A 15,969-nucleotide genomic window follows, 5' to 3' on the forward strand; every position below is an offset into this window, starting at 1 on the left:
GGAATTCCTTCAGGTTTCCCTCGAAAATCTCCTACAGGGGTTCACCCGTGAATTTCTTCTGTGTTCAGGGACAACTCCAGGGATTATTTAAAAAATTCCCCTCCAAGGATTCTTCCTGGAACTCTTTGAGAATTCCTTCAGGATTTCCTCTTGGAATTCTTTCAGGAACTCATCCAGGAATTAATCCAGTACTTCCTTCAGGAAATGTTTAGGGATTCCCTTAGGAATTCCCCTTGGTATTGCATCCGGGATTCTTTCTGGAGTTTATTAGGAAATTCCTCCAAAAACTGCTTCAGGGATTTCTCAAGGTGTACCTCCACGAACTTCTCTTAGGATTCCTTCAGGATTTCTCCAAGAATTTCATCTGTGATTTCTTTAGGAATTCTTCCTGGGATTCCTCCAAGAATTCCTCCAGAGATTCACCCGATTTTTTTCTGTGATTCTTTCAGGAACAACTCCAGGGAAATTTCTCCAAGGATTCCCCCAGGAATTCTTTTTAGCATTCCTTCAGGAGTTCCTCTAGGAATTGCTTCCAGCATTATTCCTAGCGTTTCTTCAGAAATTCCAACAGAGATTCCTCAAGAAGTTCCTCCACAAACTCTTCTTAGGATTCCTTCAGAATTTCTCCAAGAATTCCATGTGCGATTTTTTCATGAATTCTTCCTGGGATTCCTCCTCGAATTTCTACATGGATTCCCCCAGGAACTATCCTCCAGAAATTCATCCAGAAATTCCTCCAGGAACTCTTCTAGAGATTTCTCCACGAGTTTCTCCAGAAATTCATCTGGGAATCCCTGCAGGTATTCCTCTAGTATGCCTCTAGGGACTCCTCTAAGAATTTCACCAGGACTTTACTTGGGAATTCCTTCTGTGATTCTTTCTGGAACAACATATTTTTAAAAAACCTCCAAAGATTCCCCTGGAATTCTTCTTAGGATTCCTTCAGGAATTCCTCCTTGTATTCTCTAAGAAACTCCTTCAGGAATTTATTTAGTGCTTACTCCACGAACTGTTTAGATATTCCTTTGGGAATTCCTCTTGAAATATCTTCCAGGATTCCATCTGGAGTTTCTTCAGATATTCCTCTAGGAATTTCTTCAGGATCTGCCACAGAGATTCCTCCACGAACTCTTCTAAAGATTCCTTCAGAATTTCTCAATGAATTCCATTTGCGATTTTTTCAGGAATTACTCCTGGTACTCTCCTACAAATTTCTTAGGAGATTCAGAATGAAATAAGATTCAGAAGTTTCCATTTATGGAAAAAGATTGAAAATTGGTTTACCGCAACAAAATATATTTATAATTTAGTAAATTCCATATTTTTAAAAACTCTAGAGCTCGATTTTCATCAAAAACTCAAAAACTGTTCCACTTAAAATTTTTTGGAGCACGATCTTGATATCAGAACATGATTATGCATCAAAAAATTTGGTCGTTAAGAGAATTTCATGACTTTCATTTTATTTTGTAAACTAGTGTTATTCGTTTCGTCGAATAATAAAACTTGCATTCGGTACATTACTAATAAGATTTATTATTGCAAGAAAATGTCATTTCATTTTACCTAATATGTCATCACTAACATACCATTTCTTCCAACAATAAATTTAGTTTAGGAATGCGTCACGATACTTCGGAAAACAACTGTGATCCCAGTCAATACATAATGTCCCCTACTCTTGGAAGTGGAAAAATCACGTGGTCCTCATGCAGCCGAAATTATTTGAGTTCGTTCTTGAAGTACGTTATAATGTACACTCAAAGATGTTCTGTAACAACTAGTTTTTCAATACTTTTAGAACCACACAGGCAGTCTGCTTGTTCGATCGGGGCCATGTTGGACCGAGTTTGGACCACACTGCCCAAGGTATGCTACCCGGTGAACGTTTCGATGCGGATCAACAGTGCATGCTCAAGTACGGAAAAGACAGCATCCGGTCAGAAGCTCAACATATTGCCGACATTTGTCGAGATTTACACTGCCAAAGGGATCGGTACACGTGGACTTCGCACCCGGCACTGGAGGGTACCGCGTGTGGAACATTAATGGTAATGTATTATGAGAAAATTGTAAAAAAACCTTAACATTCAGAACAACTATTTCCTTCTAGTGGTGTCGGAGTGGAGCATGTGTTTCAAAGATACCGGGCCTAACAATTCAATCCAGCGGTAAACATATCACTGCCTTCAAAACCATCGATAAAAAGGCCTTCATCGAGGGTTTGAAATTTGCGAGCTTAAAGCAGGACACCGCCAGAACTTTGAACACCATACCAACATGGGATGCCTGGAGTGAGCCGTCGGAGTGCGAGTCAGGATGTTTGTACGGTGAATCTGGGCGCCTCAAGGAGGGTAGTGTTGGACTGCGCCAGTATAGCAGGACTTGTCTTGATAAGAGGTTGTATCAAAAGAATTAGTATATTTTTCACGTTCAAAAGATTTACCGACATTTTTCTTGCTTCGTAGAAATAGTTGCACAGGATCCAACAAAAAATATGAATCCTGCATTGCAAAACAGGTAGACTGAACTTATCATCTCGTAGACTTTCGATAAATAACAAAATATCCGTTGGTTCTTCATTTTAGTGCTACAACATCGCTCGTACTACCATACTGGATTTTGCCAACCAGATATGTGATCGGGCCAAGGCTTTCGATTCGGATATACGCGGGATAGGATTGCAAAAGGTGGCCGAAGATCCGGAAGAGGCTTGCAAGGTGTTCTGTGAAACTAAAGCGGGTGATCCTAAAACAAAAAGCTGGATTTTTCCCGACGGGACGGCATGTCGCATCCGTAGTGCTGACTTCGATGACTATTTCTATTGCATCAGCGGAAGGTGTCAGGTAAAATAAGAACTGATATCACGTCTTTTTTTTCGTAATAGGGTGTTGTACCATTTGGGCAGGTGTACCTATTTTGGGCACTTGCCGCTATAACTAAGTCAATTTCAAACCGATTGATTTGAAATTTTGTATAGAGTTAGGCACGTACAGTATCGAAAACGATAAGAGATAGAAGTTTAATGTCAAAGAACGAATTGTAGAGTGGAGCAGGGGCCACAACTTCGCCACAGAAAGAATTTTAAATTATTACGCATTTTTCAAAGATAATTGATAAAAACAAATTAAAACACACAACTTTTAAGCTATTTGCATTAGAAAACTTAGTTATTTAACTAAACCAATCGGTTCAAAGATGCCATTTGATAGAAAATTCAATAATCTTTCGAATAAGGGTAAAAAAACTGCGATAAGTTTGACCATTTTAAAGTTATAGCCAATAGTTAAGGCAATAAGAGTCAAAAACATGGGGAGTTTAATAACTACGTAACGGTTGAGATTTGACCATATGCGTAGAACAATTTTTTTCACCATTTATGGTCCTCTATCACCCTTTAAAAAGTTTGCACTCAGGAACCTAACACCCTGTATATAGAAGATAGATATCAAATAACTAGAAGAAAACGAATAAGAATGAAGTGAACAAAAGACATGAATAATAGCCTGGCATAAAAACAGCATTTACCTTCTGTACACTTTTTGGGTTCCATTTGGGTTCCATATCAATCATACAAGAATCTATACGAAACTGTTTGAGAAATGACCACCCACAACGTTGAACATTGAAAAAAATGTTTTGGTGAAATTTCAAATTCAGTAATCTGCCTATGATCGCATAATTGTCCCATATGAATAGGAAACCCAGCAAATATGGGACCGATATGCGATCATAGGTAGTAATCGCCTTCAATAAAATTTTAAAAAATAAGAGGTTTGTGCGCTGTCTATATTTTTACTATTTTTACTAATTATACTTTTAGTATACAAAAATAGGTTCATGTAGGTACCGTAACCCGGGGTCAAATTGAGCACTTTCAGTGCCAATTCAAATATTGCCAAAAGAATTTCTGTAAAACCAGTACCCTGTGGATTTCCATGGAACCATGTGACAGAATTTTGTTCAACAATATTAAACTTTAAGTTAAATAACTCCAAATATCAAAAAATTGGAAATGCCACTTTGGGGTGAAATTGATTAGTATACAATAGGAAGCAATCAGTGAAGTACTAGATTGAAAGTAGTGAGCTGGATTTTTGTATATTGAGATGATCAGTTATCCATTTCTGTAATGAAATGGTCCAAACAGCGTGGGTTATATGATTTTTTGACTAATTTGATACTATTTGAGCAAAAGTTTGGGTAACTGTGTTGTTGTATTATTTATTTCGTGCAACTTCAACAACACAGTTACCCCAAGTTTTCCTCAAATTAGGCAAGAAACCATATAACCCACGCTGTTTGAACCATTTCATTGCAGCAATGGAGAACTGATCATCTCACCACCATACAAAAATCCAGCTCACTACTTTCAATCTAGTACTTCACTGATTGCGTCCTATTTAGCATCGGTTGGAAAGGAAAATTTCCTTCTCCGCTTTATTTTGCTCTTCTTAAACCGAATAACGCATTTAAAATCTTACAACTAGTGAATTTAATACTTAAAATGCAAAATTAGATTTTGAAATTTCCCCTTAAACGCCTAAAGGTAGGCAATTTAATTTGAAATAAGTGATTTCTATCACAATTATCGACTATTTCATCATAAAATGAACTTTTTTGTAACTATTTCATGCTCTGATTAGCTACATAACTTCCTAACCAAGTTTCCACAAAAATGTTAAAACAGAGAATTTACGGGAAGTCCTATTAGCAATTGATTTCAGCTAAATGAGAAATACATTGCAAATTCCTTAAAAAAATAAGGCAAAACTAACTTTTTCTAAAAAATTAAAAGTCTACACTTACATCTCTAGACAGCTACGAACCAGATGAAGTAAAAAGTTTAAGATCATTACGACGCTCAAGAGTTCCTAGAATGGAATTACAATGTAGTACCCGAATGATCAATTTCACCCCGCTGATCAATTTTACCCCGGTTTACGGTATATACTTTTACGTGTTTTAGCTTATGGCGAAACTTCTCAAATATCTTCAAGAATTTGATCAATATTCTGAATTTTCTTAGTGATACTCCCAACAGTTCGTCTATTTGTTTTCATGAATAATTTCAGGAATGATTATTAGCAGAAAACTACATCAGAAACACTGAAATCGCATTCCAACATTTTCGAGAATATGAAAATCGTCTGTAGAATACCGTCGTGTGGAAAATATCCCTGTAAAATCCGTCAATAATTTATTGTTGAAATTGCCTTTTTTATCAGTTTAGAAAAAGAGTTCCAAACTGTTTAGTGGATTTCCGATAAGATGCTGCAAATTTCACGATGTAGCCATGGATGAACCTAGAAGTGAAAATCCATATGTTTTTTTCCAGAAATTCCGCCTGGAACTTATTTAGAAATACCTCCTGGAACCTCTCCAAAGGTTTCTCACAAAATTCATTCCGTATTTTTCATTCCATTTATCTTATGTCGTTTTCGTTTTTGATTCAGTTCCAGCCTGGATTGGAACCGGATGAGATCACAGTTTCAACCCCAACACGACTTCGGTTTCGCTTGAACTAAAATTTGTTTGAGTTTGTTTGACGTTTGTTTGTTTACACATTTTCCGCCAATCCAGTTCCAACCCAAGTTCAAAAACGAATTCGACATTAGTATTTCTTTTTCAATTTTTCCTGGATAGGTATACTTCCGGTTTCTTTCCTGTATTTTTTCCTGGATTCCTGAATTCCGACCGATTTCTTCTGGAGCTTTTTACCACAATGGGTTCACATAGCGTCCTGAAAAGGGTACTGTAATAACGCATAAGCGTAGCACAATGGGTTCAAACTGCGCCCTGAAAAGAGTACAGTGATAGCGCATGCAAGTGTAAAGAAAGGCTATAGCTCTTTACCACAGCGGGTCAAGAACAACAGAATGTCCTGCAGATTCATGTTTCTGAAGTCAGTTTCACTTAATAAGTGTTATCCGAGTACTCGGTAAAAAAAACCTGGACAGTTACATATCAAATGATACGAAGTTCTATAATCGGATTCACAGCTATCACATGCAAATGAGTCAGCTTGCTGAATATTCGCCATGTGATAGCTGAGTCGGCAGTGGCCAGTTAATGCTTTGACCAGCATGCTGCAATTCTGCTTTGACAGATTTGTTAGATACTTCGCCACCCCTAGAGATGGCATAGTACAATACAATTTTGTTTGACGACATGACTCCAAACTGTGCGGAGTGGCAGCCCAGGTGTCAATCTGAAGCTTTACCCAACACTTGGATACCGGAATAGCTGGCTCAGGGCCAATGAAGTCATGTGATGCTCCAGTGCGAGCTAACTCATCAGCCAATTCATTTCCAGCGATGGAAGAATGGCCAGGTACCCATACAAGGTGAACAGCGTTTGCTGAATTCAGCTCATCGATTAGAGTTCGACAAGCGATAACTATCTTCGACCTGAAGTTGGCCGACACAAGTGCTTTAATAGCAGCCTGGCTATTTGAACATGCTGCCCATTACATGCTGCTGAAATGCTGATTGCACTCCGCACATATGAGCAAAGATTTCGGCCTGAGAAACGGTGCAGTGTCTACCAAGTGAGTAAAACTGATGCAGTCTTAGCTCACGAGAGAAAATACCAGCACCTGCTCAACCTTCAAGAAGGGAGTCATCGGTGTAACTGATACAGTAACATACAGAAATACTTCTTTCCAGATATCCAGATGCGCACTCTTCCCGGGAAGGGAATTTCGTGGAAAATGTTCTATATGGGAAATTACAAGCAAAGGGGCGTCCATTATGCCCCAATAGGAAGCAATCAGTGAAGTACTAGATTGAAAGTAGTGAGCTGGATTTTTGTATGGTGAGATGATCAGTTCTCCATTTCTGTAATGAAATGGTACAAACAGCGTGGGTTATATGATTTCTTGACTAATTTGATGCTATTTGAGCAAAAGTTTGGGTAACTGTGTTGTTGTATTATTTATTTCTTGCAACTTCAACAACACGGTGTTTGCACCATTTCATTGCAGAAATGGAGAATTGATCATCTCGCCATACAAAAATCCAGCTCACTACTTTCAATCTAGTACTTCACTGATTGCCTCCTATTGGTGTCCATTTCGCCCCGTAGCTTTCCTGACAGCCCTGGAAGACACACGGTTTGCAATTCATTGTTTCTTCAAAATAAAGACATTCTACTTGCTGTAAATGATTGAAATACGTAGGAAACAAGTTAAAGTTGTAAGCCAACTGATACAATGTTGAGTTTTTCTCTGTTATACAGACCAAATTGTAGTTATAAATAAAAGTGGGCATATAGCTGCTAGCAATATCCCAAGGAACCTTCTACACTGTTTTTAAAAAGATTCACTTGAAACTTCTGTATGGATTTCAGTGTGTTTCCTATGATTTTCACTAATAATTATTTTAAGAATTCTTTCAAAACTTTTCTCGAAAACATTACATTAATATAAAGAAGAAACTGGAAGATTGATTGAGAATGCTTCTACATATAAATATCCTACTTTGGAAGAACAAAATCAAGTAAATCAAGAAAAGATCTCATTATTATATAGGTCCCTACTGGGAACAAAAGCTTTTTGGAAAACTTCATTCTCTATTTGATTTCTAAAGATGGTGGAAATAAAGTCAAAATACCGAAAGTAAACACCCCTGCTATGATGAATCTATCGAGAATAAGAGTCCATTCATTGAAAAAATAGTTTTAACGAAGTCGTATAGCAGATTGTTTGAAAGGGTTGATAAATGACAAAAATATCAACAATTTTTAATTTTTGTCCAAAAAGTTGTATTTAAACTAGATTTTAATGAAAATACGTCTAAGATGAACTTTCATATGTATAGAATTGATTTACGTTTACCTTTTTCTTAACTGGTTGAAGGAATCATAGTTATAAGATAATTACACAATGCCTGCCGAACTATCAAATTTACCCGCATTATCAAAGATACCCCGTTTTACGGTACTAGATTTGTAGTAATGAGCTGAATTTTAGTATGGTGAGAAGGTCGATATGACAGATCGGTGAAGTACTAGATTTGTAGTAATGAGTCGAATTTTAATATGGTGAGAAGGTCAATTCTCCGTTTCTGCAATGAAATGGTATAAAAAGCGTGGGTATTATGATTCCTTGCCTAAATTGATGCTGTTTGAGCAAAACTTTGGATAACTATGTTGTTTATGTTGCAAGAAATGGAAAAAACAACAACACTGTTGCCCAAAGTTTTGCTCAAACAGCATCATATTAGGCAAGGAATCATAATACCCACGCTTTTTGCACCATTTCATTGCAGAAACGGAGAATAGGAGGCAATCAGTGGAGTACTAGATTGAAAGTAGTGAGCTGGATTTTTGTATGGTGAGATGATCGATTCTCCATTTCTGCAATGAAATGGTGCAAACAGCGTGGGTTATATGATTTCTTGCCTAATTTGATGCTGGTTGAGCAAAAGTTTGGGTAACTGTGTTGTTGTATTATTTATTTCTTGCAAATTCAACCACACAGTTACCCAAACTTTTGCTCAAACAGCATCAAATTAGGCAAGAAATCATATAACCCACGCTGTTTGCACCATTTCATTGCAGAAACGGAGAATTGATCATCTCACCATACAAAAATCCAGCTCACTACTTTCAATCTAGTACTTCACTGATTGCCTCCTATTGGAAAACTGAAGGGGTAAAGAAATAAAAAAAAATAAACAAAAGAAAACTTAAAAATAAACTATTCAACTAACAGGATTCGGTATAGAGGTATGGTAATGCACCGAAATGTGTAGCTATACACTCTCAAACTTACATACATACATACATTTATTTGTTCAACATCATTAAGACAAGACATAATCAACAATAGTACGCCACAATACTCGGTTTGTGGCTGCCGCTCTCCATCCTCGGTCGCGCCCAATGCTCGCCAAGTCACGCTCCACCTGGTCCGCCCATCGTGCTCTCTGCGCTCCACGCCTTCTTGTGCCAACCGGATCAGTTGCAAACACCAGCTTTGCAGGGTTGTTGTCCGGCATTCTTGCAACATGCCCTGCCCACCGTATCCTTCCGGCTTTGGCCACCTTCTGGATGCTGGGTTCGCCGTAAAGTGCAGCGAGGTCGTGGTTCATCCTTCTCCGCCACACACCGTTCTCCTGCACACCGCCGAAGATCGTTCTTAGCACGCGTCGCTTGAAAACTCCGAGTGCTTGCAGGTCCTCCTCGAGCATGGTCCATGTCTCGTGCCCGTAGAGGATCACCGGTCTTATTAGCGTTTTGGTTCATCCTTCTTCGCCACACACCGTTCTCCTGCACACCGCCGAAGATCGTTCTTAGCACGCGTCGCTTGAAAACTCCGAGTGCTTGCAGGTCCTCCTCGAGCATGGTCCATGTCTCGTGCCCGTAGAGGATCACCGGTCTTATTAGCGTTTTGTACATGGTGCATTTGGTGCGTGGGTGAATCTTTTTCGACCGCAGTTTTTTCTGGAGCCCGTAAGGACTGTTCATTTTATAAAGAGGACACCTTATTTGTGTGATATCTTTTTTATTTTTCAAAAAAATCATTATCGGTTTTTTGCATAAATTTCCATAGCTATTCTACAGTGTAGGAAAAATATAACATTATACAAATTGTCCTTAGTTATTGAACTGAAGCGGTTTTCGTTTAAACTCAATAAAACCCCACTTCTCAAAATTCTAAACAACTTTCCACATACATAACTTTGAAATTTTCATGAACTTTCCAATGTGTTGGGATCTAATACTATTCTTCTAAAGGTAGAGTGTAATAGTTGGTCAGTAATAATGCACCAAGCATTATTCAGCTTGATATAGTGAGTTGCCTTGTTATCAATGAAATTGATAAAAAATACTTATTTAAGTCCAGTGATGCAATAACACTACGGAATCAGTTCAAAATTAGTCCAGTATAGAAGAGAATCGCATTCTAAATGATACCGAAGAAAAATATGCTTTAAAGTACATTCTTTATCATAAATTTCATACTTAGTGATGGCCATAATGAAAAATTGCATACTTTTTGCTCCATAAATGCAAGTTTTTGATTCTAGAGAAGCTTATTATTATTTATTTTCAGCAAGGTCTGACCCTATGTGATTATATACCTTATTTGAAAATAACTACATGTTAATTTTTATTTTCGACATCATTGTTAAGTTGTATTTGCAATAGAGTACATCGTTATTTAGAAGAACCTTCAAAGAACGAAGCGGTTTTATCTCCGGTAACTGCCATGAAGCACAGTAACCAAGCCAACAATGCTATCAAGAAGCGGTTTTCTGCATTTGAAATTGCATTATTAGTACTTTCGACTAGATCCATTGAAAACATTCAAAATTTAATATTTTTATACATTTTTGTTTAACAAATAAATTTTATTCTGAAAATCGAGTCCAATTTGTAACTTTAATATCTCAACAACCATTATTCCGATTAGGTTTATATTTTGCCAGACTATGTATCACTCAAACTGCTGCAGCATGGCAAACACTTTTATGCAATTAAAAACGATACACCGATGTTTTACAGAAATTTTGTGTTTATCTTTAGTTTTTGGGAATTAAAAAATTGATCTCTCGAAACACTTTGCCACATTTCTATGAAGTTCAATAATTTTAACCCAATTTATTTATGGTTATTATCTGCTAATATAATGTACTGAACAACTAACCAAAGCTGCTCAAATTTGAATTATGCGTTTTCTTTTTATAGCCTTGCAAAGTTGTCCTCTTTATAAAATGAACAGTCCTTAGTAGGCCCGACTTCCGCTGATGATGCGCCTCCGAATTTCTCGGCTCACGTTGTTGTCAGCCGTCAGTAAGGATCTGAGGTAGACGAATTCCTTCACCACCTCGAAAGTATCCCCGTCTATCGTAACATTACTACCCAGACGGATCCGGTCGTTTTCGGTTCCGCCTACCAGCATGTACTTTGTTTTTGAGGCATTCACCACCAGTCCGACCTTTGCTGCTTCGCGTTTCAGGCGGGTGTACAGTTCTGCCACCGTTCCAAATGTTCTAGCGATAATGTCCATGTCGTCCGCAAAGCACACAAATTGACCGGATTTTGTGAAAATCGTTCCCCGGCTGTTGAGCCCGGCTCGTCGCATCACACCTTCCAGCGCGATGTTGAAGAGTAGACATGAGAGTCCGTCACCTTGTCGCAGTCCCCGGCGAGATACGAATGAACTGGATAGTTCACCCGAAACCCTTACGCAGTTTTGCACACCGTCCATCGTTGCTTTAATCAGTCTAGTCAGCTTCCCAGGAAAGCCGTTTTCGTCCATGATTCTCCATAGCTCTGCGCGGTCGATACTATCGTATGCCGCTTTGAAGTCGATGAACAGGTGGTGCGTTGGGACCTGGTATTCACGGCATTTCTGGAGGATTTGCCGTACGGTAAAGATCTGGTCCGTTGTCGACCGGCCGTCGATGAATGGCATCCTTAACTTCCCTCAGCGTGGGAGTTGGTTCATTTCCGTCCTCCGCTGCACTGGCGTCGTCGTTTCCTCCGTTGCCGTGGGCTCCCGTGCCTACGTTCTCCACGCCGTTCAGGTGCTGATCGAAATGCTGCTTCCACCTTTCGATCACTTCACGTCCGTCCGTCAAGAGGCCTCCGTCTTTATCCCTGCATATTTCGGCTCGCGGCACGAAGCCGTTGCGGGATGCGTTGAGCTTCTGATAGAACTTCCTTGTTTCTTGGGAACGGCACAGCAGTTCCATTTCTTCACACTCCGCTTCTTCCAGGCGGCGCTTTTTCTCCCGAAAGAGGCGGGTCTGCTGTTTCCGCTTCTGTTTGTAACGTTCCACGTTCTGTCGAGTCCCTTGCTGTAGCATTACCGCCCTCGCTGCGTTCTTCTCCTCCAAAACCGTTCTGCACTCTTCGTCGAACCATTCGTTCCGTCGATTCCGTTCCACGTACCCGATGGTGCTCTCGGCAGCGTCGTTGATGGCTGCTTTCACTGTACTCCAGCAGTCCTCTAGAGGGGCCTCATCGAGCTCGCCCTCGTCTGGCAACGCGGCCTCGAGATTCTGCGCGTATGCTGAGGCGACATCCGGTTGCTTCAGTCGCTTTAGGTTGTACCGTGGCGGTCGCCGGTACCGTACATTGTTGATGACGGAGAGTTTTGGGCGCAGTTTGACCATCACCAGATAGTGGTCGGAGTCGATGTTGGCGCCACGATAGGTCCTGACGTCGATAATGTCGGAGAAGTGCCGTCCGTCAATCAGAACGTGGTCGATTTGAGATTCCGTCTGCTGTGGTGATCTCCAGGTGTAACGATAAGGGAGGCTGTGTTGGAAAAAGGTGCTACGTATGGCCATATTTTTGGAGGCGGCGAAATCAATGAGTCGTAGGCCGTTTTCGTTCGTTTGCTGGTGGGCGCTGAACTTACCAATCGTCGGTCTGAATTCCTCCTCCTGGCCTACCTGAGCGTTAAAATCTCCTATGATGATCTTGACGTCGGGGCTTGGGCAGCGATCGTACTCGCGTTCGAGCTGCGCGTAAAATGCGTCCTTGTCATCATCAGTACTTCCGGAGTGTGGGCTGTGCACGTTTATTATGCTGAAGTTGAAGAATCGGCCCTTGATCCTCAACCTGCACATTCTTTCGTCGATCGGCCACCAACCGATCACGCGCCTCTGCATATCACCCATCCCAGTTCGCGTGTGTTGCCGCAGCTCTGGTAGATGGTATGATTACCTCTAAACGTTCGCACCATGGATCCTGTCCAACACACCTCCTGCAGCGCTACGATGCCGAACCCGCGGTCCTTCAGTAGATCGGCGAGTATGCGGGTGCTCCCAATGAAGTTGAGAGATCGGCAGTTCCACGTACCGAGTTTCCAATCGCAAGTCCTTTTTGTTCGCTGGGGTCGTTGCCGTTGGTCTCGGTTCGTATTATTCTGTTGCTGATTTTCCGTTACAATGGTTTTTTACGGCTGGCTCGCAGGGCCTGACACCAACCCCCTACTTTCCGGAGGACCATAGTGCACAGATGAGCTTAGAGTCCTTCCCTGGCACTCGGACGTAGATCAGCCGCCCCTAACATGGGGATCAGACGCTATTGTGAGCCGCTCCTCCTGGAGAACAGACACTCAGGTTTACCGAAGCAAACCCCCCCTTCCCTGTCAGCCTACGACCAAAGTTCCCACCGGGGTTGGTTACCCGATCTTCCCTAAGGTTGCTCATAGTTTCCGGCCGGTACCGCGTGGAGGTAGGGATAGGAGTTGCTGGGCAGAGGCTAGTGGATCACAATGGGATCTGAATTGCGCAGCATACCCAGCCTTTACCGTGCCACACTCTCAAACTTATACTGAGCAAATCATTATGGGGATTCACTAAACAATGTAAACTGCTATATTATATGTTTTTCCGTGTAAACGTCGCAATTCTTAAAACATTTTTAAAAAGTACAAAACCATGGCTTACGCAGCTGTTTACGCTAGGTATTTAGTGAATCTCTTTATTATTTATTCGTATCTACGATCCGATCGACAGATAGTAAGTCGCATGCCTGTTATGCTCTTGTTTCGACTAATACAACAATCAGAAAACCGAAAGAAACTGAAAACAATTATTATAAAAACCTTAATTTCAAGAATGCCACTCAAGTAACTGAAAATTGGTCTTGCAGAAATTCTCATGCAATGGTTCTTCGGAAAACTTTTACCGAATAGATCCCATGTTCTGTCCGGAGAGTTCGATCTCACCAGACAGAGCCAGCAACAGCATCCAGCAGGAGAATGGACGAGATTACAAAAGTCTTAACGTTATACAAGACGCTCATCAAACGGGCCGCAAGCCGGAAAATGTTACTCAAAACTCTGGTAACTTCTTGAATGCTATGTTTGAAAATGAAATTATTTTTATTGCGATTTTTTAGTGTTCTACAGCTACCCCGAGCGAAGACGACTTCCCGATGCGAATTTCTACAAGGCCGATAACTACGGTCGTTGGAGGGCGCGTCAGTTCGAACCGGAAAAGTATGACAAGCTGTCGCAGTTGCAGTCGCGTAAAAACCAGTGGGACATTAAGTCCGGTTGTCACTTCAGCTGCATGGAAAAGTCCAAGGGAATACAAATAGTGGCTTCAAGGATGGACATCCGCACCAGCATTCAGCTGTGCACACCCAATACAATCGTTTGTTCTTTTTATTGCATTTCTAATAACTTCAACACAGTTTGAAAGTATAGAATGTTATTAGATATGCATTCCCCGTTTCAGGCTTGCGATAAGGTTCTCACTACGTACGAATACGCGACTAGGCTGTGCAAACGATACCAGCAGAAGGTACGTAGCCTCTCCGGTGTCGGTATGCAAATCGCGCCAAGTGTAGAAGATCCGGATAGGAGCTGTCGCATCGCTTGCCAGGATAACTTCATTCGACATCGGTTTTACCTTGTGAATGGAGAACAAGGTCACTTTCCATTTGGAGCACGATGCAACCATGACGAACCGAACCGATACTGTGTCAATGGAAAGTGTTTGGTACGTATAGATAGGCACTATGCTCTACTTCTTCTTAGAAAAAATAATTAATTTTCACTTTCTATTCCCAAAAACAGCGATTTGGCGAGGACGACACACCATTGAACGAATCCTACAATAGCTTAGCGCATTTGCGAACGAAACGAAATGCCAAAAGAGTCAAAAGACATTTTGAGTACTTTTCACCGATCAATGTTACCGAGCGCATAAGTCAAGAGTATATCGAAAACTTGATTGCAAGCATTGATTTTGCAAGGACTACGGGTAAGATTCTATTATCAATGTTCCACAACAGATTAATAAGGACCGGTTTTTTTTTGTTCTAGGTGAAATATACGAGGATAACATCGATTTCAGAAATCCAATCTATTTCAGTCCATGAAGTTCGATGTTTGGCCGGGAAGTGAAACGATAAGAATATACTAATAAACTATTAGTCAAATAATAGGGCATTTTAATGGAAAATCTTTTGTAAACTATTTATTTATCTATGAAAACCGTAACTAATGACAAACGAATGAAAATACAAATAGTTATGAAATATATACTGTCTTGACTTCTTTATATTTGAATATAATCAGCTAAACTACCGAGCCTATTAATGACACGGCATTTACATGCTTCCCGGATAAAAAATGACCATTCATTACATGGTAAATATTATTAATATATGACTGCTTTTATTGTACATAATAAAACACACAGTAGATATATGGTTACTTTTTACAATAGAAATCAATCCGATGTAGTTCGTACAATAAGTGAACATTAGCTTTATTAGTGACTAATTGATTCGATTGTTTTTCAATCGTGCTTTAATAATTTAAAGTTACTATTAGTAAAAAAAAATGAGTTGTTTTTATACATTTGGAAAAATGCCTGCAAAGTTCTCATGGACTTTTTTTTTTATTAAAAAAGAGTTTATTTCTCAATTACACTTAAAAACAATTCGTCACAAATTAATAACAATACGTATTATTGTTGCCTGGATCCTGTTATTCTACTCTGTATAATCAAATACAAAATCACTTGACATATTTTTTTTAGTTTTCGTTTTAAATTTGAGTACAGTAGATATTGGCAAGGGAAGCTGTCTATTTAAACCTGAGGAAGTACTTATAGAACACTTGCTGAAAATCAGGTTTATCCAAGTGAGGACGTTACGACAAGAAAAAGATGAACAATGATTTTTCTGTTGTTTTCCAATAAATTAAATGAATCTAGTAAATAGAAACTACCATTGATAACAATACAGAAACAACTAGTTTAATGGGTTCGATTGAACCGATGTTAAAGTAAACATGCAATAATATTTGTTGTTATGTTTACAGATTTCGCCTTTGAAAAACCATAGAATTCATATTTCTCGGTAACATTTTTCTCCGACATTTACATATGGCCTTATGTACATATTGTGTACGATTTATGGTATGGATCATATGACCTTAGGTCTGACTAATATCACAAGGGGCGGCAGTTATTTGAAAAGATTGATGAT

At 39.8% G+C, this 15,969-nt stretch overlaps 1 protein-coding gene across 2 annotated transcripts in view; it reads left to right on the forward strand.

The window, feature by feature from the left end:
- LOC115270244 (A disintegrin and metalloproteinase with thrombospondin motifs adt-1) overlaps positions 1-15,039 on the forward strand; it is an 89,585-nt gene extending 74,546 nt beyond the window's left edge. For both annotated transcript variants that reach the window (XM_029879510.2, XM_062852166.1), the window contains 10 exons: positions 1,614-1,742; positions 1,802-2,051; positions 2,114-2,400; positions 2,469-2,520; positions 2,589-2,846; positions 13,618-13,810; positions 13,867-14,123; positions 14,208-14,471; positions 14,549-14,735; positions 14,798-15,039. In XM_029879510.2, coding sequence (XP_029735370.2) covers positions 1,614-1,742; positions 1,802-2,051; positions 2,114-2,400; positions 2,469-2,520; positions 2,589-2,846; positions 13,618-13,810; positions 13,867-14,123; positions 14,208-14,471; positions 14,549-14,735; positions 14,798-14,853 — 1,933 coding nt within the window. In that variant the 3' untranslated portion in view covers positions 14,854-15,039. The remainder of the gene's footprint in view (positions 1-1,613; positions 1,743-1,801; positions 2,052-2,113; positions 2,401-2,468; positions 2,521-2,588; positions 2,847-13,617; positions 13,811-13,866; positions 14,124-14,207; positions 14,472-14,548; positions 14,736-14,797) is intronic.
- The last annotated feature ends 930 nt before the right edge of the window (positions 15,040-15,969 follow it).

This window comes from Aedes albopictus, chromosome 2 (genome assembly GCF_035046485.1).
Source record: "Aedes albopictus strain Foshan chromosome 2, AalbF5, whole genome shotgun sequence".
Classification (NCBI taxonomy): Eukaryota; Metazoa; Arthropoda; class Insecta; order Diptera; family Culicidae; genus Aedes; species Aedes albopictus.